Source organism: Galendromus occidentalis, unplaced genomic scaffold, assembly GCF_000255335.2.
Source record: "Galendromus occidentalis unplaced genomic scaffold, Mocc_1.1 scf7180000075629, whole genome shotgun sequence".
NCBI lineage: Eukaryota > Metazoa > Arthropoda > Arachnida > Mesostigmata > Phytoseiidae > Galendromus > Galendromus occidentalis.
In genome coordinates this window covers 284,584-308,295 of record NW_003803619.1, presented here as the reverse complement: position 1 = coordinate 308,295, position 23,712 = coordinate 284,584, and the positions used below count along the sequence as shown (strand labels likewise).

Below are 23,712 nucleotides of genomic sequence, written 5' to 3'. Positions count from 1 at the left end.
ACCCGTTTGTTCGTTCCGCGCTCTGAATAAAGTCAGTACATGATAAGGGATCGGAATCCCGCCTCGTCTTTTCCATGTCCATAGGAGAACGCGTGCAACCCTCTGAATTGACGGAAAAATCGCTGAGCACAAAAAAATTAGTCCGGAGACGTGGAATCATTTCTCAGAAAATCGCAACGTTCGTAGTAGAGCTGCTCCTGAATGGTGCCGTCGATTGTCATCGACCGAGAGCACCACGGATAATGGTGCCGTACGCTGCCGAACGTTGTGGCTCTCAAGACAAACAGTTGTTTCGTTGGCTTCCATTACGTTCGATGTATCCTCTCCCGCGGCCCCTCAGAACACCGTCTGATAATCGAGTATCGCTGTGAGTTCTCGGATGCCCACCATCACGTTATATAGGAGCTCACACGTTCATGGTGATGGAGGCTGAGAGGTTATCGAATTCCGAGTCAGCTGTGACCTCTCGAAGTAACTTCTGGTGTCGAAGGTACCGTGCCACGAAAGCAAGACTGGAGAGTGCCGACCAGCCTCACGGACGCTTGGGGTTGCCCTGTCAGGACTTGTCAGACATATATTTGATTCCGCTTCAAAAATCGTCAGGTTCCAGGATCAGGTCGTACGTTTATTGGGTGTTGCGTCGTCGGTCCCTCCGTGGAGGAAATCTATTTTCATCCTGATAATCGTCGGCTTCCTGCTGAACGTTGCGGACTTACTCAATCGCATACTAATATTCGAAGAGTCCCTTCCGGAGAAGAAACTTATTCTGACTCTAGTGAGTGAATCATCCAAATTTTATCGATGCTCGTCATTCTGCTGCAATGCAGGTACTAAATTCCGAATGGTCTGTTCTCGGCATTCATGATTATTTGCTTTTTTTTTCAAGATATTTTTCACGCCTTCAGTTCGCATACCGTACCTCATATCACGCAATCACACGAAGCTGCGTGAAAACAATCTGATGCTACCATCACTACGAGATCGCTTCTACGAGCTGCATTATAAACGGAAGGTGCTCTTGGACGGAATCAGTTCAAAGAATCGAGAGGGATTCTCACAATCTCACTCAGATCGGACGATAAGTAATTGTATCTTCATACTCCTATTGACCTCTTTCTTTTCGGACACCAACGGCAGGTGAACGATGCTGCTGCGAACTACACAATAGCTCTGGGTCAACATATCGGAGGGATGCACAGCCGCAGATGCTCCCGAGCATTGTTCTTAACTCCGCGAGTTGTCAATCTGAAAGCTTCGACGGCGCTGTTGTATCAAGGCTACTATGGCCTTCAAGATACGCCTCCCTATACATTTTCACGGCGGAATGTAATTCCGACGCCTGTGAGTTGGGAAGGTGCTGTGGAGATTACGACAGAAGCTTTTTTGTAGCAGGCCATCGTGGTCTCCGATATATAATACTGAATTTTGGACTCTCTGTTTGACCCTTGAAAAAATATTATCAGGAAGATCGGAACTCGCGCTGGAATCTCAGGAATCAAATGGCGGAGCAGAATGAAGCGAATTTGTACACAATCACCTTCGACGGCCGGAGTGTCGCGGCCTACATCCGATTTCTGAACCGCAAAGCTCGCGAGGTCAGTGTTCGACGCATCGGAAGCTCAACCATCAATTTAATTGAAATTCCTTCCGGTTCGGCTAGAGTCAACGGGCTCTTGTGTGCTAAGTTTGTTGTTCCAGGAGGGACTCTTCACGCAAGAGCTTGACAATGGCTCCAACGTACTGGATCTCCTGCTATTTCAACACTATTCCGAAGGTGGGGAGCCGCGATATTTTTTCGAATAAACTTCAGAGCGTCAATAGATTGAGGGATCGAATTGGAGCTCCAGGCTTCTCGTGATGACTCCGCCTTCTAAAGTTCAAATGCCTTGCAGGTAAAGAGCTGCCGGCTTGGGCTGATCTGAGGAAGCTGAATTTCTGCTATGATGCTATAATACGCACCTTGGTCAAGGTAACTTCGAATTCGTTGGCCCCCGACAGGGCTGGACTCCGTGCGTAGCTTTGACCGATGCCGTATATGTTATGCTCACGTCCTTCCGGGCCGCTGTCTGGAGGGAATCTACAGGGAATACAGCTGAAAACTGCCGGGAAATACAGAGATATCGGGCTAAAGTTCGATTGACGATCCGACGGATAATTTCAAACGACGCTCCACCTGTCGTTCCGCAGGGGTTCGAACAGAAGCTCGCGAAAAGAATACTCGAAGACGTCCTGTCTCGTCTTCACAAGCTCAAAAACGACCTACCGTCGTACAACGTGGTATTCTACGCTACCGACTACGAGGAGCTTCTGGGTCTTGACAAGTACTTGAATATTGTGCTACCTTTCCAATTCGTGAGTCCGTACACAGCTTTTGCGATAAAAGTGAGTCTGCTGAGATCTTCAATTCATCCCCGGCCCTGGCTCTCCGCCGAATCATCTCATGAATATTGACGGGAGAGAACATGGACACGGGTCGAGAGAATTCCATCTCTGTACCGATAACGGACCGTTCCCTAGGTGTATCGTCACGGCTATACGGTGTGGGAGGTGCTTCACATGCAGACGGACCGGACAATTCAGAAACCTAAGGTTCACACCTACCGCAATGAGCATACGGGAATGAAAAACGTCACTTCGATATTGCAAGTTCTCGAAGCAGCTGGTTACCAGCCTCCACGTCAACAATGAAGACCATTGTTCCCTACATCCTGGGAAATAAGTTTCTCGGCAGCGGACTCTCATTGAGAACTTCAAAGTTGATTTGCGTCTCGAATCATTATCATTATCACTTCACGAGATATCGCTTGTCGAATAAAGCGCCCTCCTTGATTAGATTACGGCAGAGTTACTATCCCAGAGCGATCTGAGAGTCCAGACCGAACTATACCGGTCGATTTGAGTTCGGATTCGCAGAGATTCGCCTCCTATGTTCAAGGCCGCCAGGCGTCGAATTTCGGGCGAACCCGAGATCGGACGCAAGCGCGGAACAGGAGACCGCTCCGTCCTTATTGCGGAAGCACTTCTTGAGGGAACCTGGCTTTGACAGCAGACTGATTGCTCTGTTCGCAAATGGATCGCTCCAAATTTCCCCGATTCGAGAGGATGCTCGAGCGTCTGCGAGCGAAACCTCACAAACAATAACGCTTTCAGTATGAACAGACTCGCTGGCGGCCGGGAAGAGTGAGAATCGCGGCTGGACTGGGAGACGCCGGAAGCAAGAGCCAATTTCAGATCTCTCGAGGAGCGTGTCTGTCTGAAGAAAGAAGTCAAGGGCTACTGGACTCGAAACTCGTACCATAGATGCGCGACATACGTAAGCGAAGCCTTTCACTGCCGCGTGATTCCCTCATCGGAGAGTTCGTGTCTCTCCCCGGATGCGGTCCACGAGAGGGAAGCAAGAGGAGCGACTTAAGGACAACTCGAACAGTTTTCTCGCAGCTCTCTGCCCGCGGAATTCCAGAGCGATATCCAAGAGTATACGAGAGATCCGAGACCGATAGGGACGGGAGGACGTGAGCGCCTAATGAATGGGTCCGCTCCCAATCCGATGGAGCTCATGAGGCTCCGCAGGACGCAACTCACGGAGACATGCGTTACGTAGGCCTGTTGAAAACATCTGGGTCGTTTGCGGGCTAAAGATGAGTGGTAGCACTGAGAAGATCCGGGAGACTTTGTCGGAGTGCTCTCGGGATCCAGATGTATAGATGTAATTCGGTCATTCCGTAACTTTCGGAGGATTGAATGCTCGTGAGACGATTGCTGTTCAGGGAAATGATCAACAGGGTCTTCTTCTCGTGTGTCCATTCGAGCCGATGGGAAATAAATCTACGCCAGTTGTAGGAGGTCTCGATGCCGTTGCGATGTTTTCCGAGAGCTTCATTCAACCTTTGCAGACACAGACGTCATTCGTCTAATAATATCAGTTCTTTGAGACCGAGTTGGATTCTAAGTTGAAGAGCTATGCGAGTCACAGCGATTTAAGCAGTGACGTGATCGGTAATGACCGACTCTTGTGCGCATCATACCATCTTCCCTTGCGGTGGCAGAATCGTAGGCTTCAGTTCTCTAATGATAATGGCGTCTCGGCGTCGGCGGCCTTCTTTCAATGGTCACGAGTGTCATTTGCTGGACTACTCGAGCGAATCCCTCTCTTCATAAGGACGCCGAGTCAACAAACAGAACTCCCACTCATCGCAACAAACCCGTCTCATTCAGAGCTCGCTCATCTCGCGGAGATAAGAATTCATTCTGCAACGATACACCCGCTCCGTGGGACGCTTCTGATTTTCTCGGCTCGTGGTATGTTCCAAAATTATAATTGCAATTGATGCCCTCGAACCCGCAGCGTCTGAACTGCATCGAATCGAAAGCCGCCCAAAGTTCACATTGAGTTTCCCTGCGGCTAGAGGTAGGCTTCGAAATATTACAGGAATATGTTCGATGCTATGGATCGTCGTTCCGTCGTCGCGCTTCTTGTGCTCGTGAATTGTGTGGTTTCGGTGACGTGCGCACCGCACATCGTGCGTCAACCCTTTGTGACCCCCTATCAGTCGGGCATCAGCACGGCCTACCTTACGACGGCTTTCAATGCTCCCTTCGTCACCGGGACCAGACTCGATGGGTGAGCCAGTTTCTTCTGTTTACACTTTCAACCCCAATCAAGCTTTCGCGCTTTCGAGGATAATGTCTCGTCGGTATCTAACCCATCCTCCGCTTTCACTAGTGGTCTGGATAGTGGACTCGTCAGAGAGCATACGAGTCTTCGAGAGCAGGATCCCCTGACCGGTCAACAACGATTAACGAATATCGAAACGATAAGGAGCATGGAGCCCACGGGATTGCTCAATCATTGAGCGAGAGTGAGTCAGCTTGGTCATGAGTCAGTCACCAGCATGAGACTCGACTTCGCGTTCTTGACCTCATCCGTCAACCGTCTACACTGTAAACTATCATATAATCTCATTATCGACATTATGCTCCAATATAGGAAAGCAAGGTTTTGTGACCTCTCTGTTATCGAAGAAAAATAATCGGAATAATTCATGAAATCGTTTAATAAATGCATACATCCGCGCATGCCGATTCAGAGAAGAGTTCCGAATTCGAGAGAAGCCTCATTCTTCGAAATAGCCAACTAGTAAGTGTCAGCTGAATTTCCCCTCTCTCGCGGGCAATGTGGATAGACACGCGGTCAGCTGTCCTCGCGCCCTCACCCGGATCCTCGCCCCCGGAAACCGCTGAAAGGGCAAGTGATGAACTTGGCCGAACAAGTGCTCTGATATCGAGTTACCGTACACTAACGCCCATATGGCTTGTATTTCATCGGCCCTAGCTCCAGGGCAAGGATGCCGGACGTCCTCGTCGGAAGAGAGACGCTCACTCGATCGATTTCACCGAACATCCGTTGTCGCCACGGACCTTCTTCAGTTTCCCCATGTCAAGTCCGCTCAAAGTGGTTTTTAATGCACACAGTCCTCGACAAGAGTAGACTCATTTTGCTTTGGGCGGGTGCTAGCCTACAGAACATCGAATCGCAGTCGGCACTCGCCCCTTCCTGAAGGCCGACTCCGGGAACGAAATTAATGCCGAAATATCGACTAAAGATGGGAGAAATTCGTGAGAGGAAGCGATATAACGGGCTTTTTTACATAAAGTCGACCCGCAATCGGATACGCCGAGATCTTCGGAGAAGACCGGAGTTTCCCTGAGAAGCAGCTGCGCTCGACTGCTGTCCGAGCGTCGTTCTTGGCATTCAAATTTTAGATGCAAAAGGAATCGCAGCAGCTCTCTGAAGAACGAATCTGAACTCTGATCAGCCCTCGTGACGCTCTGATCACCGTCCCGACGAAGCGTAGCGACCTTCACGGAAGGCGGGAGCGTGAGTAATCTGTCGAGAAATACCCTATAGGGGTTTCAATGAGGTGTCTTCAAGGATAGATTCGTATCCAGAGTGCTCCCTGATGGTAGCCCTTTTATTAATAGTCAAGCATAAATAAAATGAACAAGAGATAGTGCGCCGGCATCGTTCCCTCATCTAGTATTCTTCAACCTCGCATCCGACGTATTTTTCAAGGCATTTATCTCTTCCCTCCTTCCCTGTGCGATAGGCCTCCTTATACCTCTTCAGCGCTTCCTTTGACTTCTCAGTGTCGTATTTCCTGGAAGTAGAAGAATACGAAATGAATGACATGAGTTATTCGCCCATCTCGATCGAAGAGAAAAAAAACTCTACCGGGACCCGAACTGGAGCTGTGGGATAAGATTATCAAGAACAACGTTGGCGATGTTCGAATTGCTTACTCGAAGAACTCCTCGATCTGCGCTCCGGCCTCATCATATTGCCCCGGATTCGAGGATACCAAGCAGATCAGTTTGTCCATGCAGTGGTTCTCGTCTCTACCGGCGATGTAAGTGAAATAGTCCTCAATGTCTTCTTCCCTTCTTACCAGAGCGTAATCTCCATCGGGGTGACTGGGGTCGATTTCTTCCTCGTGTTCTTCTCCGTGCGGCGCTTCGTCTGTGATGAGGACGTCGACGAGATCATCTTCGTCGGCTGAGCGACGCAGTACATTGTGTCCCTGCAGCGCTGGTCTCAGGACTTTGTTCGAGATGAGTTTCCTGGCTTCAGCCAGAAAAGGGTGTCTGACCCTGATTGCGGGAGCCTCTACCGCCGGCGTTGCTTCTGGGAGGGCGTCAACAATCGACTGATCCTTCGTGGTGGTTGGCGAGCTCTCTTCTGACGAGGAAGGAGATGTTTCTGTCTCATCGGCCGAGCTCTGCGGCTCAGTCTCGTTCACGCTCAGATCACTCGAGTTCGCGGCCGAAGCGTCGGATGGGAGGGCGGGTGTCGCCGTCGCGACCTCTTCGTGGGACGAATCGGTCGGGATCGTCTTCTCAGAGGGGGCTGAGGTCTCCGAAATCGTGTCGACGGCGTGCTCGACGACTGTCGTGGTATTGGTTTCGCTCACATGGCTCTCTGAAGAGGTCTGACTTTCCGAAGTTTCCGTCTCTGACGCATTGTCGAAAGACGCTGAATGATCGATTGGTTGCGCCGAGATATCGGCATTCTGCTCAATGACGGCATCTTGTGACACGCTGCCTGAATCCGGCGCAGCGATCTGCGACATTCCAGAGTGCTCGGCGACCGGACGAGAAGCGGGTCGAATAACATTATCCGAGGTAAAGGGTGCGCTCGGTTCAGAGCCCTGATCCACGTTCTGGTGCACGGACGCGACTTGGCTCACCGAACCATCCTCGTTCTGCCCAGAGGGAGACGGCACGTTCTCTCCGAAGGTATCGACGGCGTTCTCCGAATCCGATGCTTGGCTGGGGGAGGTTGGGGGGCGAGAGTTGGGGCGGATCACGTTGTCCGATGTGAAGTCGCTGCCGGATTGGGTGGTCGGAATCTTAGGTGCGAAGAAATCGGTGTTCGATTGCTGACCCTGCCCGGGTTGGACGTCAACTGTCTGCAGAACCGAGTCAGAATCGCTTCCGGAGGCGGACGAAGGATTAGAGGTCCCTGAAGTCGAATCAGAAGAGCTCGAGCTCACAGTCTCCGAGTCTCCCGAAGGACTCTCGATAGAAACAGTCTCTGTAATCGTTGTGGTCGACGAGGACGAGGAAGTCGATTCGGAAACCGTTGTGTGATTGGTCTCCTGGGTGAACACCGACTCCTCGTTCGAGGGCGCTTCGGGAACCCAATTCGACGAAGCACCTTCATTAACCGACGGGAGATCAGACGCTTCTGGTACGGCTTGAGCTTCTTCTTCAATCGGTTGGTCGGGCTTGCCGTAGGCAGAGCTGGGTTCTGGCTGAGGATAATTACTGGGAGCCGATGTGGCATAATTCGACGCTGGCTTCGGACGGATAGCCGGATAGCTCGGTTCAGGGACGGAGTAGCTCGAAACCGGCTTGGGTGCGGGTAGGCCGTAGCTCGCAGTCGGCTTAGGTAGCGGTTTGCCGTAGCTGGTGGACGGTTTGGCGTAGCTTGGGGCTGGCTTTCCGTAGGCGGGTGCAGGTGCTTCGGGCTCTTCGACGGGTTGAGCGTACGCGCCGACGTGTTTTGTTTGAGACTTGATCGCTCCATATTGGTTGCCTTGATGCGATTGGCGACCCCAAGGCATGCCGAGATCGAGAATATCAGTCACTGAGGAGGAGGAAGGCAACTTCTTAGAACGGATTCTTCGGAATGGACTCGGATTGGATACGTATAGAGGCTCCAGGGCAAAGCAACTCACCAGGAGACACGAATCGCTGAAGCATCGGGACTCGCGGCATTTGCAGCTGCATCTCCACTCGACTACCTCCGATTTGGGCAGTCGGCGCGAAACGGAACGTGTTTCTGAGATACTGAGGAAGAAAATCGGAGATGAGTCAGAAAATCGGAGAGTGAGACCGCTCTCTGAGGGCAATCGTATCTGAAAGCGTTACAGGTCGCTAGAGATTTCTTACCGGAAAACGTCGATGAACTTCTTGCAGTTCGCTCTCGGTGCCGACTATTACCGGCATCATTTGTACGTTGGGGCCGAAGCTCTGAGTGTGTAGGAAGCTTGGCGGCTCCGGCGGAGACGGTGCTCCGTGCGTCGAGGCTCCCTAGAAATGGGAGAGGGTTTTCACCGATTGCGGATCCCCGTTTTTCTGCCGGTGTTCGGAAGAAATTGTTATGCGAATGATTAGGCGAGAGCGCTCAACTTACGTTGCCTCGGAAGAAGAAACCGGAGCCCGCACTGAAAGACGGTAGGAACATGCTCTGGCCACCAGGACACACGAGGGAGAGGGCGAGCAGAACGCAATACGGTTTCATGATGCAGCTTCTTGGGTCGTTGCTCAAGCTCGATGAAACTTGTGCTCTGGTTTGGAGAAAGTCTGCTTTATATACTTCTCTGCCTGTGAGGGACCAGACTCGTCGAGGGAGGGTATGAGGGTGCGTATCCGCCAGATCGTGCACCTGAGAGCGGAGAGATGCCCCTGATCAAACAGCCTAGTCGTCTGATCCGAGCGTAAATCGGTGCTTCAGAAGCGGGGTGCCGAACTCCCGCAAGGGGGATTCGTGATGACCACTCGAGAAGAGTCATTAGGGTGGCGAAACCTTGGATGACTTCGGGAGGCTCCAGTTACACTGGGAGCGTATCCAATGTCTGGAGTGGAATCGTACGGTACGGTGTATTGAATCATCCCTCGAACAAGGACTCTGTAGAACGGTGGTCTCGTTGCGGCGACCGCTTCTGCAGAGTCTCCGTCTGGCTTGTCGTGGATCAGGGGACGGCAATTTTTCAGCAAAATGTCGATGAGCAGGACTCGGCTGGAAAACTTTTCCACTATAGCGAAAAGATAGTTTGAACCATGATAGAATTTATTGATTCGATACATTGAGCGTATGTAGCTCACGCTCGCTACGAAACGCCACGATTTCGAAACCTTTGCATTACGTCAAGATTTTTCTCATAGTGCGGAGGTTTCGCCGTAAACAATATGCTGGAGAGCCCCGTCAGAACGAATGGTCGCCATAAGACGAGAACGGCTCGGATTCGTCGCAGGTCGTGGCCCCGAAAGACTCATAGTGCCGTCTTCATGTCGACAGCCGTGACTTCCAGTCGCGAGACTGCCCTGGCTGGGGCAAAGACTTCGCCGCGACGACCCGCGGGAATCCCGGTCGTAAGTGGGGGAAAGCGATGGATATCCCTGGAGCACTGCGATCGCGATCCCGTGTTTGACAGCCAGCCGACACTGCCAGGGACCGGATCTGCGAGCGCCTCTTGTTGCGTCAAAGGAGCCAAAACTGTTGTTTCGCCTCGAAAACTGATATCCTCGGAGGGAACGAAAGACTCGGCTCCTACTACTCTGCTTGCCTGTTTTCTCCATGTCTGATGGACGGCTTCCGCCCTCAGAACTATACTGAGTGTTAGGAGTGTCGAGAAATCGTCTGTCTTCACCCTTCGACGTCCAATGACCCGGAGCCAACTCCACCAGCCACTAGCTCTCCTCATTCGACAATTTTCATAATGCGAACCTTAGCTTCCTGTGGAGGCTTTTTCCCAGGCCATTTTAAGTGAAAAGCAATTATGGGGTCCTTCCAGAGGTCGAGTGAGAAGATCCCGGGAAAAATGGGGCAGTAGAATCTCTACCGGCAAAGGAGCCGTTGCAAGCTCCTTTCTCTGAATCCACCCGATGCCTCTGATCCCTTTGACGAGATGTTGAAGAGCATCGAAATTGGGTCCAGCTGAGACGGGAGTGAAGTAGAGCAAGTTCTTTAAACGACGCCGCGCCTTCGTGAGGCCTTGATGGTCAGCGTTCAGGTAGAGCTCGAGTCCGCTTATGAAAATGAGCTCAGACATGTATTCTCGTGGTCTGTACGGTGGATCCTCTGGAGCAGCGTTTCTCAAACTAGAGGGACGCGTCTCCTGGGGGAGACGCAGGAGAAGTTGCGGGGAGACGCGGAGGATCCCTAGATTTCCCCACCGATTGATTTTCCGTCTCAGAGAGGTCACCCAGCTTATTGCTAGTCTACAATTAGTCTTAGTAATCATTGTACGATTGATAGAGGGAGCCATATTCCTTGGAAAACGGCACTCTGACATGTTCAGGTCGAAACTTTACAATCTCAGATATACGGTGATCTCCTTGGGAGGCGCGCGCGCCCCTCATAAGGCATAGGGGAGACGTGCGGGAGAAAAGTTTGCGAACCGGTGCTCTGGAGAAAACCGTCGACAAGGCTGCTCGACGAGAAACCCGTTCCATGAAGCGACAGGGACCTGTGACTCTTGTGTCCCTGCATTCCTCCGGCCTCTACTTATAAAATGAATCGAGCGGCTCAAATCCATGCGGAACCTAATCAAACTATAATTAATTAGGTCAATCAGGGACCTAGGTAGCGTTCCCTAGGGACAGGCAAATTCATACTCATGAATATGAAGATCTATCCGTAGCATTTCCGATGAATTCGAATATGGAGTATGAATGAACTCATTCTCAAATACTTAAGTTTGAATTTCCCAATATTCAAGTCCGTATTCGCCGGTAATATTTTTTCTCTGCGAATTTCTGATTATATGTCCGAGTCGCCAGTGCATTGTTATAGTCGTATCAACACTCGATGATGTATCTTATATCCAAGGATCCTGGTCTTGGATACTTCTTGGCGTCCGAGTTACTGGAGAACTTCTCCCGGAGGAAACAAAGAAGCCTCTGATTGAAACATAGTTCGCACAGCAAGTGCAACGGAAGGAACCCGGCAATCTACGTAGTACAGGACTCGATCCATGAGTCGATAGAGAGCTCATCGCGTCCTGTGGTAAATCGTTGACTATAGCTATAGATTCGGCTCAGATGTTCTCCGAGCGAGGTCGAACTCCGGAAAGAAATAGCTCCGGAGCGAATTTCGGATTTCAGATCGATATTCTTGTTGGGATACGATTCCGGTGCGACCTGACACCGAGCTCCCGAGATATTCAACAAGTGCTACCCTCTGGGTCTTAGTAAGCTCCCCTACACTTTCTTGTCCATCGTATCCGCAACTGTCCTTCTGCAAAGAGGCATTGAAGTGCCGATTCATAGCGTTTACAGATGTACCTAGCAGCGCCCAGCTTACGCTTTCTGGTATGCGCTCACACTTTTTGAGCGTTCATTATTTATTTCTGCACACCATTCTTCCTGTAAGTCTGGACCTTTGATTCGGGAGCTGAGCTCTCAATGGAGCACCAACGGGAACAGCCGCACCTCATTCAATGGGAGTCTGATCAGAAGGATGGAGCCTGTTTGAAATCTGCACGACCGTTCGCTCAATTCTGAATGTCTTCAATCAATAAGATGCTGTACTCCCCCACGGTCTCAGTTCCAGCGCTCTATTCGCAGCTCTACCGGTCAAACCTCCAAGACCGTGAGGTATCGCCCCGAGTCTACTGCTATAAGAGAATCCCGGAGCATAGGGACAACGACCTAATCGTGAACTGAAAATACAATGCGTAAAATCTCTTGTTTGGGGACTTCTTGCGAAGACGCAATGCTCACACTGAGCTCGAAGCGAGTCATTCTGCGAAGCAAGCAGCTCTCTCCGGCGGTCGTACCGGATCGCCGCATCTGATGATCGAATCCGAGAACCCGAATGCGCGCGAACGCGTGAGCAAATCAAGCTGCAGTGGGGCATAAACAATTATTTACTGAGGGTGTTCAGATACTAAAGTTCTGAGCGCCTCTCCTCCTCGACACAGATCGCTCGTTTGCGGAACGATTGCCGGCCTTCAAAGTGAATCGCTGAAAAACCCATGGGAGTCGTGCGCCTCGATTGCGACGGTCGTTTCGAACTCGCCAATCACCCGGAAACACATCAGGTGCACTTGCTTCGAGCCGCCCTCCGCTCTTGCTCGGATCTGAATGGAGAGATGCAATCGAGCTGGCTAGAGGAGCCCATGGAAAGTCTAATTCTGAACAATATCCAAGCGACAGTGCCTGCGAGGACGCAAATGCTGTCGGTACGCGTCTGTCTCCTCTCCGTCAGTCTGCTTCGGGGCTTGCCGAGAAGAGTTCTCGAGAGGTCGGAGTTCTCACCGGCAAGGAAAAAAATAATTCGCCAAACCCGGCCTAATCTGCAGATAGAGTGCGGAATCTCGGAAAGTTATTGCAGACCTGGATACACAAACACGAGTATTTATTCACCATTAATTTATTATTATTCAATATGATTCAGAGATCTTGTTCGAGTATTCTTCAATGACTATCCGTAATTGTTGTATGATACGATGGCAACATTTTTCCGGAGCTGGACTTCCGATTCAATGAAATATTCAACGTTTCGTACATCAACAATGCACTCTCCATCTGCATGACTCATTCGAGTCATTCAACGAGCAGGGGAGCGCGCCTCCATTTTTCCGGGCGAACGATGGGAAAACTCTCCAGAGAGATCCCGATCAATCGATATCGCTCCCTGTATCGTCGGTATCTGCCGTGTCAAGCCTCTCATATCTGAGGCGGATCGAAGCTCGGATTCAGCATCGCTCACTTCCAGCAGATCGGCGCCAGAAATCAATCAATGCATTCAACGATGAGAATGAACGAATGAGTCGAAGCTCGCCTCGAGCTCACAGGTTCTTCCAACGATTCACGATATCTCAGCTCATCAGTGAAGCGTCTGTGAATATGATTTGCGGTCCCGCTTCCCCCTCCAAGTTAAGCTCGGAATAAATACAATCGGCAATTATGGGCCGGGGCTCAAACGATCATTCTAGGAGTCATCTTCGCTCGGAGCCTCCTCTTTTGGTTCTGGCCGCCAATTCACCGGCACGCTTGGCAGACTGTGCACGTGAAGGTGTCTCTGCAAATGTTGAACTTGCTGATGATGCAGAGCGGCTAGGTGGTGGTAGAATTGTTGAAGGAACATTCCTGGTAAGGGGGCAGGCATCGCTGGTGGTGGAATGCGAGCAACTTCCTGCTCGACTGGACTGATTGGTGAGTCCGGAACGGAAGTCTGTTGACGTCTTTTCGTCTTGTAGCGTCTGTTTTGAAACCAAATTTTCACCTGCGTCTCAGTCAGGCCTAAGGAACGGGCAAGCTCTGCTCTTTCGGGACTCGATAGGTAGCGTTGACTAGAGAATCTCCTTTCCAGAGCGCACACCTGAGCGTGGGTGAACGCCGCTCTGCAGCGTTTCTTTTTGAGGGGCTTCGTTTCGGACGACACGTCTGGAATGAACAATGGATCACCTTTAGTTTTGACGGAGCTCCACAATCGGACTTTCTGCTACACACAGAGCTGCGTGAATCGCCGCTCACGCATAAAACCTCTCTACCCGATCGGTTGAGTTGCTCATGCACAGTCTGTGCGACGAATTAATGAGTCTAATTAAAAAAAGTTGTCAGAAAATTCCCCTGCTGTAGAGCTCGGAGGAGCCATCGATATATTCACAGCTTATCGCTCTCGTCATCTTTCTCGCGGAGGAGTGTTCCTATGTTTCGTTACTTTCCTGGGTGAGATAAGTCGACAGTCACCATTCACGATCATATGCGGAGATTTCGGAAGATGATGGAAATTTAATGGACGAACAAGTTTCACGGAGGATTCTCGCGAACGGAGCGAGCGTAAAGTGGATCTTGAATGAGCGATCAGAAACCAGACATCTACTGATACCGATAAACGTTCGAAATTCGACAAGTCGGCAGGCCGCTGATAAGATAATGACTCCTGATCGAGGCTGGGACAATCGACGAGTTTCGACGGATCCGTGGGTCGACGTCCTACAAATTGCGTGACCGCAACAGTGCAATTATTTTCTCCCAGATTGAGCTACAGCAGCCCCCGCAACCCGCCATGCGTATCTGGGTTTCCCGTCGAGACGTCCAAGATTTTTTGCTGCGGATTATAATCCCAGATCGGGCCTTCACGTGCGGGAGAGTGATCTAGATTGAAAATGAGACCTTCCGGTGCCATTGGCTGATCTCGGGTTGTCTCCGAACCCGGAGACCCGTTTACTCACCGTGGTCTGAATTGAAGTCTTTCGAGTCAGACTTGTCGCCAACGAGATTCTGGATGAGAAAACTCGACGAAACTGCTGAAATCGTCGGTCTGGGACGCAGCATCGTTGCGGGCGATCCTCCACTCGGACACTGCGAGCGCTTCGAATCCGAAACTGTTAAACTTCTCGCACCTTTTCGAGCAAGAGACGTTCCTCTTAGATGCACTCCTTGTCGGTTCGTACTGAATAGATTGGCAGCAGCGACGGCTCGAGGAGCAGCACAGTGGAGCGACGCAACAGGCGAAAAGATTTAACGTCACCACTTAACAAATGCTAGAGGACGCACTTAACCTAAGAGTCTTGTCGAGATATCAGCGATCGTAGAGCAAGAACTGATGCTTCACTGAAGAACTTCTCAACTGAAGTGAACAGCGCTGAGCACCGAAAATCCGTTCGAATAGGCGCGAATCGGGCGTGCCAACATGACAACCAATGAGGAACCATGGCCCTCTGACTCCGCCCAAGCGCCTCAGCGCTGGGAAGGGCCTCACGCTAATGCGATGCGATCCCCGTGCGAACGCTTCTTGTCAAAACAAATGTGTCCTGGCTAGCTTTCCGGAAGTTCGTCCCATTCTGTAAACTTTTCAATGCTTCAAATCTCTCAGATAGAACTCAAGTATCGGGCGAAACCGCTTAGGATGGGAATCCTCCGCGGAGCACCCCAGATAACGAGGTATCGGGATAAAATCAGGCCGCGTACAATTCGTAAGTTGGATTTCTTTTCCAACTTGAGGTTGTTTGATGAAATTCGGAAAAAAAAGTCTCAGAAATTCGCTCTCACCGGAACGCGAGCCAGATCGGGTGGCGAGCGATCTGTTTGCGGCGGGCTGTTCCAGTCGAAAACGGTGTCCGATTGCGCGATGTCGGTTAGTTGTGAATTCGACTGAATGATGGGGGCTCGAACGGCTTCAATCCCGAACATTGTAATGAAGATTGTCTCCACGGCCATTAGAGCTATCGAGTTGCCGGAGAGCTACGAGCTCAGCTCGAGCAATGTCACTCGCCATCCTAAGTCCCAAGTCGTTCCTCGATTCCGGACTAAATGTTGACAATTCAACCGCCGCGCCGTTTGTTTGACCACATCGGGAGAAGCTTTATGGGCGATGAGTGGCAATAAGGTCTCACTTGCCCGTCGATTCCATCAGTTCGAGCTAGCATGCTCGTTCGCTCAAAGACATAAGCAAAGCGTTCGACATAAAACTAGTGGCTCAGGAGTTTCGCAGTAAACAGAGGCTTATTGCTCGAATAGCTCTCTTTCTCCGCCTTGTTAGCAGACGTTGTTCCATTGCCGAATGTAAACGATCTTGTTGAGCGGGCGCCAAAGACAGAGCATTTCATTCCAGATGACGAAACATCAGAACTCACCTAAAAACAGCGTGCCATTGTACTATGTACTTGTAAACAGAGACGGACCTTTCGGGCCGTTCTGCACGAGCTCGAGACCTTCCGTTACAGCCCTCACTCGGTTCTCATGCATTCCCGAGCCAGCTCTTAGCTCAGTCTTCTCCGAAACGGGAGCTGGGGACTCTCGGTGCGGCATGATAACATGGACACCACCTGAATGAGAGGCTCAAACCGTGGAGGTTTTTCCGACGCTGAGGAACTCTCATGTTTTGCAATGGACTCCGCTCATCTCGAAAAGGGCTCTCTACGGAGAAGCACCCCCAGGGATAGTGTCACCAAGAGACACGAAGAGAACCCCGAGAGCACTGAGAGAAAATATTTCGATATCCGCTGCTCTCACGCGCCTTCGGACTAGTTGTCATGAATTTTCATTGAAAAGAATGAGGATCAATGAAGATCTATGGATACCGAAACCGAGTCCGACTATCTGGAGCGAGGGTCAATGGGACCCGATGTATTGGGAGCGATGAACTGATTGAGCGTAGTCCACTGTAGTCCTACCATAATTTTCCTGAATAGCTTGTGATCGGTCTGTAGCTTGGCGGAAATTGTAATCTTTCTCCTCGTGATCCGTGATGAAATGAGACGAGTGCCAGTGTGATTGCTCAAAGGTGAGCGTCGCTTACTTCTTCGGTCAGTGAAGGTGACCAAATTCACAATAGTTTTGACCGAAGGGTCCCGGATTATTTGGCGGCTCTCCTCTTCCATGAAACGCTCGCGAATCCCCCACTGGATGGGATATCATGGGAGAAGGTACGTATTCGCTATGACCTATGACTAAACAGCAAACCTGTCGAACACCGCGACAGCGTTCCGCCTGAGGCACAATTCCGAAGGCGCAGAGTCGGGGCAGAACAGCCCGTGAACTTCACAGCATACAATTTCGCCTCAATTCCATCGAGTTCATGCCACTCGACGCTCCACCTTCCTCACCGGTTGAGCATGGTGGATGATATGGTTTTGTCAAGCATAATGCGACCTTAGGTCGATGATTCTGAGCCAAGCGCAAAGTCTCCAGGTTCCCGATATTTCAATTTACTACCTGGTTTGGATTCAGGTGACGTGGAAACCTACGGTGGAAAAAGTCGCTCCATCCCAGTTCTTGCTAACGACACGAAGGTGAGCGAATCCAGCTCCCTGTAGGGAAGACAGGATCCGAGCTCGATTCTGGTCGCCATTCGCCGAAGCATTCGGAGTGAAATCCTGGTCGCGAGATGGGGGATTCGAGACATATGTAGAAGAGCAGAGTAACTTTCCCGATTGAGTACCTCGTCGAAGAATGAACCTTCGGAAACCCCGCGCCTGCTCACTCCGTAGCGTTGACCGGGAGGTGGAAGATGTTGGAAAGCGCCAACCTCATTTGTGAGACTTCTCGAATAGGTACATGCTTCGGAAAGTTCAATCGTCTCCGTTCTCCGATCCGGCACGAGACTGATCGTGCAACAGACTCTCGATCTCCCTATAGCGTATCAAGTCCGTTGATCTGATTGGCCGTCGAACTGATCTCGATTGGCAGTTTCCGGATCGAGCCGATATGGAAAATCTCTTCTTCCAGCGCACTCTCGAGCGTTGAGTTGCGAGACGACCGCTGCGCACTGAGGTCGAGAGAAGGTTCCCATGTTCCGCGAATCGGGTCGACGGAATCGTGGACCACACGACGACGACCTCACCAGGTAGTTCAGGCCGGGTTATAATCAAGTGGTCAAGAAATTCCGTTGGGACCGATGCTACGAGCGCCTTTAGCCTAGCTATCACGTTCCTATCGAAAATCAAGAAACACACCCATGCGTATTCACGTTCCCAACGACCCGGCGCGACGGTTAGACCAGGACGTTCGCGCACTTGGTCGGTGGACTGAGGGCGAGAGCTCACTCTTTCCTAGATCTCGGAACAGGATATCCCGGTGAATCATCTTCATTGCGGCGGAATATCTCCCAAACCTGGCCTTCACTTTGAGCTCGCTTTCTCTCTAATCCTCCACCGCCTGAGCCGGAGTCTAGAAATTTTTCGTTCTTCGCACACGAGACGGTATCCCGTCGTCAGCAGCCGGATATCGAACATCTTCCACCAATTGCGAACCAGAGCTGTGAAAAGACTCCCGTGCTAGACCTACTCCACAGTAAGAGTTGGGATACAACTCGAGGACCCCGATCCCGGGTGACCATCGTGGGAGCCCTACTGGCGTCGACGGAGGTGTCGATCCATGCCGGGTACGTATCCACTGGTGAACAATACTCTCAAACTCCATCACTAGTCAATCGTGGAAGCACACATGCAATCAGATATTCGCCCATTCGATCCCGCTAGAAATCAGCTCGATCATGAGCCGTTTTCCCCCAGGTGCCGACGCGGTCGAGATAGCCTGGCGAGCAAATGGCGACCGGGTCCACGTCATGCCGATGAAACCCTCGTCGAATTCCGATGCAGGCATCTCCCAGGTTTCATCATCGGGGCGTAAGGATCTTCCCATCCCTGTGTCCCCAGAATCTCTTCCCTCGGTCATTGCGGCAATAAAATCGACGCTCACGGAGTCCGCAGCCTTTTTTCTCGCCTATCTCTATAATTACCATCGAACGATGGGACAACGTTAACTCTTGCCTTCCGCGAAGGGCTCTTGCGAACGATAGGACTGTTTCCAAAAGTTTCGAATGCCTGGTTGCCAAAATCGATCAAGTACACGTCGCTTGTCGTGTAAAGATTCCCACGTGTCATGCGAAACGCTAGTACTCGAAACCGATCAAAATTGGAGCCAAATCGACTAAGATTGCGGGGTGTCCCATAATCCCACGGATTGTTGAGCGATATACTTTCACGACAACTCTCTTCGCCTGTCTGTTGTTTGCGTGTGTCTCTGTTCGAGCGTATGTGATGTCCGTTCAGATCAATCGTCATGGCCCCAAATGGGACACCACCCAGTTGAAGTTCGACCGTGGCCGAAGTCGGCTCCTCCGAACCCCGACACAGGACGAAGCTCATGTTGAGTCTCGCGCTGCCGCCGGCTCCACGCCCGCTATTCTCCAACTCTCAGGGGTTCCGGAAGGACTTTGAATTCGCCTCGCCCATGTCTTGATATAGCAGCCAGGTCACTTTTTCGTTGGGTGGATTGCCGCGCGCCGCCGCAACTTTCACTTCTCCTTCTCGGTTTTCTTCTACTCCGATTCCTCTCTGTTGTTCGACATCGCCTCAATTGTCACAGGTGGTCTCGGCGCTGTAACGCTGGCGTACCGTTGGCGTACACCAAACGCCTAACGGACAACTGATGTATCTATAACTGGTGAATGACGAAGACGGACTATTCACTCGGGCTCGCTGTACCTGTCGTTTTCTCTCTTCAATCCCTACTTACAACTACGGAGGTCGATTCTGATTTTGAGGCACCTGTCCACAAATGGTCTTGAGTGTTTCAAAGAGAAAAGTGAACTATCGTGAAGCATCTACGCATGAATAGAAGTTGTTGAAGCCCGGCATGCGTCGCCGAGTACGCGCTCCGTTACGATTTCTTTTCTTACAAGTATCCATGCATCGCGATCGATTTTCTACGCGAAAGCTCTCGCGGTCCGTCGCCTGTACTCCTCGCAGTCTCCGATCGTCGCATTGACCAACGCCAGATGCCGCCGGCTTCTCACGAATTTTAATTCGGTTGCTCGAAGTGCGCAATCTACCCAGGCATATGTATTAGCAGCGTGCAATCAGAGGAGCATTCGTATGCCCACGTTGACTACCGTCGAAGAAACCACAAAAAGCACAAATGTCAATCGTTTACCAGCAGTGCGTGCCGCAACCAGAAGCGGGACGTCTCCGCCCTATCAGAAGCCACCTCTGGTGCCTCCGGTACATTACACATGTAACACGGCGAGACGTCGCGCCGATTATAACGCATCAACGAGGCTTATATTGTACAGAAGTTACATAATGTCGGCGCTGTCCACAATTGGGGGTGGTGCTGAGCCCCCGGTGTTTGCCTCGCTCGCGGAGATGCTTGCCTCCGTCTGCCCGTTCATTCGTCAGTTCGTCCATTCAAGCGACCGACCGACCACCGATCGTCCGTCCGTCTGTCCATTGTTCGTTCATTTGCTGCTGTTACACATTCTGTTACTGTTGGCTTCCACAGCACAACAGTCATCAGATTGATGTCGTGTTCCTTCCTCCGCAATTTCAATGAAGGGCGTGGTGAGTTGAAAAGGTAGAATCGGGTAACTGTCTCCGGTAGGAGGGAGCGCACGAGGGAAAGAGGGTGGAAGCTTTTGTTTAGCTTCGAAACCACGACGAGTAGCTCCAGTCGTGTCGATGATCACATGAGCCGCTCAGATATTTGTACATACACACATCGCGATACCAAGCCGCATCAGCCGCGCAGTCGCTCTCTCGCTCGATCAGCCTCCGGCAGCTCAATCGAAAGCTTACACACTCTTCCTCTTCGAACGACAACGGAGAGGCTTCCCATTCGCATTGATTTCAACTAAACAGATGGATGAAACCCGTTTCCTGCCAGGAATTCTAATGATAGTTGTTTTCTGATTGCCGGCTTTAGTGACTACTAGCATCGTCGCTCCTCGGATCTCAAACGATATTCTTATCGATTTGAAGTCTCGACGACTCGGATCGACTTCCGATCGGTTCTCGAGTGTTCTGGAGGTTCACCCCCTACTACTTCAACGCTCTCCTGATTCAAAATCCAGATACTCCGATGCGTCCCGCCGTTTCCCTTCTCCAATCACGGGGAAGACACTTCCGAGGTCTACGCTATCCGAGTAATTCCGGAAGCTCGCAGTGGATTCCGGATGATTTCGAGCCCCTCACTCAGAATGAAGACAGACACGATCGGAGTACTGGGAGCAGGATGCACTTTATTCGATGCAATGCATCGAGACATCGGGGGATCGATTTCTTTCTCTAATCTATTCGCGGAATTCTCAAATTATTATTGTCTATGTTGCGGAACTTGTTCCTCGTGCAATTAGTTTTCTCGGCCAGATCCGTCCCTGGTCGAGGATCGCAGGGTTTACTTCTTAGGGGAGGCGTGAATCGAAGAACGCTCCGATTCCTCCGGATGCTAGTGTTTGGGGATCGGGGAGAAACAGTGCACCGGCGCTTTTCTCTCTGGTTTGTTCCGCTCAGCCTCGCAAGCGACAAGATATGGGAATCGAGGCTCCGGATGGAGCATTTCGGACGCAGAATCGAATGATTTAGGTGATCTCGAGCATATTTCGATGCCACTAACGGGACAAATGTCGGTGCTGCGGTGCTGCGGTGCGGCCCATTGAATGACCAAATAAACAAACCAAATGGGAGCGTCGTGCTCTTGATCCTCGTCATGCTTAGCGCCCCCGGAGCTAAGTGCACCTCACCGAGATAAAATATATCTTTTCTCATATCTCTCAGAAAAATTAAACCACTCCCGTCATATCAGTGGCTTTCTTGTCGGGCTCGCTCAGTTACATCGACCGGCGGCAATGACTGCCGGCGGTTATGAAGAAGTGCATCCACAAGCGGTGTTTCTGCTTCTTCTCTCGGTTTCGCGGCCTTTACCTATGCTGTAGACTCTGCTCCAGCTAGATTCGGCCGCCCTCATCCGGCACGACACCTTCAGGCAGACAAAGCCGATCAGCTCGAAACGAGTCATAATCTCTTTGACGCCATTGCGCTTGACTTCGGGAGAGAAACAATTTCTTCTGGCCGATCTCAGAGGGCTAGGGAGCGGAGTGCGACTACCGCGAGGTGTCGGAAGGGAGCCAGAAGAGGATGCGCGTTACATCTTGTCGCAGCTCAATGCTCGTGTATGAGTTCTATTGCTAAGGACCGCCGAGGAGATAGCTTAACCGATAAGGGAGGCAGTCTTGATGCGCTCTCCGATGACCGAACATTTGAGCGCAAGGACATCTGAGCGGGGGCTTGAGCGCAAATGCGATCGAGGGGCAACTGATCTATGCACATTGTGATGAGAGGCGCAATGTTAGTTTGTGGGCACCGTGAATTCGAGCGTAACGTATTGAGTTTGGGCTGGAGGGCGCAAAAAGAATATGAGCCCAAATGAGTTTGAGCGCAGCTGATTCTGAGCGCGCGTGAAGTTGAGCGCGACATCGTCGTCGATTTCAACGTAGATCTGGGTCGCGCGCACCAGTGTGAGGTTATGCTTTAGGGTAGCTGCGGTTCGCAGCCTAACCCCAATTGACCCGTATCCTGCCCTCACGGGGTTTCGGAGCCGGATAGTCCCTGAGATGTCGGGCTTCTCTTGGATATATAATCCCATAGATAGGAAATTCGCTCCATGGACTATGCGCCCACATTCACGTTGCGCTCGAATTTACGCTGTGCTCAGATCAGATTCGCGCTCGAATATTACCGCCCTGCTCAAGTTCACATGCACTCAGATACTCCGGAGCTCCAGAGTGCGCCTCGGAGGCAGTCAACGGGTACCCATGCAGATTCAGAGAATACTCAATAGGAATAGAATACAGAATAGCTCAAACAGGAAGCTCAGGACTATCATTGTCATATGTCAAGTTTAACTACCTCAACTCTGAGCTTAATTTCCGGAGCGATTCGGGGAAAGTCTGTCAGTAATTCACTCCATCGACGTCGCGAGATAAGGCAAGGTCCGATATTACGGGGGAACACTAACGGTATTCCGACGCGGGATCGACCTCAAGAACCACGCACAATGTTTTCTCACGAAGAGTCTTTCCCCATAGGGCCTGGTGTCGGGAGCGAAACTCTTCTTTCTCACTCTTTTCCACCAGGCTCGTGAAGACGGGGAGCAGAAGGGAACTGGATGATTGTCATTGGCTTGCCTGCTTGCTCCCTTCCCGGTCACAAGACAAGTCTCTACCTATGTTCGAAGCACTCCTGGTGAGCGGAACAAGGCAAGTCCGCCGGAAGTCAAGGGAGAGTTTTCTGTGAAGAGAGATGGATGTTTGTGGGGTGTTGATGAGTCGGTGTGAATTCTCTTCTCTCCGAGCTCCGCGTTTTTTGATCAGATTCTCCCACTTTCTCGTGCCCTCGCTCGCTCCTCACCTACTATGGCATCCGAGAAATAAAGCTAGCGTTGCCATCCACTGAAATCAAAGCTCGATTCGCCGCCCCGTATCTGTTCATCGCTCTGCTGCTGCTCTTGTCGTAGCCGTCATCTTCGTCGTTGTCATATTAATATCAGCGCCGTATTATCGCTCCACGCTTTCTTTCTGCAACTGCTGCTGGTACAGCTCTACTCGACGAGATAAGAGAGAGCCGAGAAGATCTTGAGCGGCCGCTTCTGCTTGTGGGATTATTGAAATATTATTAATAAGAACAACATCAACCGTGAAATGTGATGCTTGCCGAGCTACCGTGTCGAGCGCTTACTCTTCGGTCGGTAGATTGGCTCGCTTGATTTGTTGCGTGCAGCTCCCTGCTAGAGCGCTATCTCGAGCGCTCTGCCGCTCTTTGGTGCTCCGGTTCCGAAACGAGACCTAATGTGTTTGAACGGGAAGCTGAAGGCCACTCCCAATGACGTTCGCTCGATACTTCTCCGCTCGCTCCAGATCATGGGTTCACGAATTTAAGGGATGTTCACATCTATTGCGGAGCTGCTTTCGGTTTCCTTTAGAATTTCGTCCAGCCATTGGTGTCGTGGTTGCTGCTTCCAACTCCGGTCTTCAATAAGCGGGGAAATCGCGTAGTGTCTCGATCGGCGGCAGATTAGATCAAAGGGAGCATCCACATAGATCACCATAGCTTCCAAGGGAGGAAGAAGAATATAGCTCGCGTCCGAGAGTCTGTCAATCGCAATGTGGAGCCTCGGAGAACTCGTGCCCGGTTGGATACT

At 51.2% G+C, this 23,712-nt stretch overlaps 2 protein-coding genes across 2 annotated transcripts; one reads left to right on the top strand and one right to left on the bottom strand.

Annotated features, from left to right (window-relative positions):
* Positions 1-422: 422 nt before the first annotated feature.
* Positions 423-2,823, top strand: LOC100898961 (uncharacterized). Its single transcript, XM_029112375.1, has 9 exons — positions 423-490; positions 604-775; positions 887-1,012; positions 1,138-1,341; positions 1,464-1,595; positions 1,699-1,774; positions 1,893-1,969; positions 2,188-2,352; positions 2,518-2,823. The coding sequence occupies exons 1-9, from the start codon at positions 423-425 to the stop codon at positions 2,686-2,688; spliced, it is 1,191 nt and encodes a 396-aa protein (XP_028968208.1). The 3' UTR covers positions 2,689-2,823.
* Positions 2,824-6,592: 3,769 nt separating this feature from the next.
* On the bottom strand, positions 6,593-8,803 carry LOC100898814 (flocculation protein FLO11). Its single transcript, XM_018640715.1, has 5 exons — positions 8,696-8,803; positions 8,452-8,592; positions 8,238-8,349; positions 6,648-8,146; positions 6,593-6,598 (listed from the first exon to the last, which is right to left on the bottom strand). The coding sequence occupies exons 1-5, from the start codon at positions 8,801-8,803 to the stop codon at positions 6,593-6,595; spliced, it is 1,866 nt and encodes a 621-aa protein (XP_018496231.1).
* Between the last annotated feature and the right edge of the window lie 14,909 nt (positions 8,804-23,712).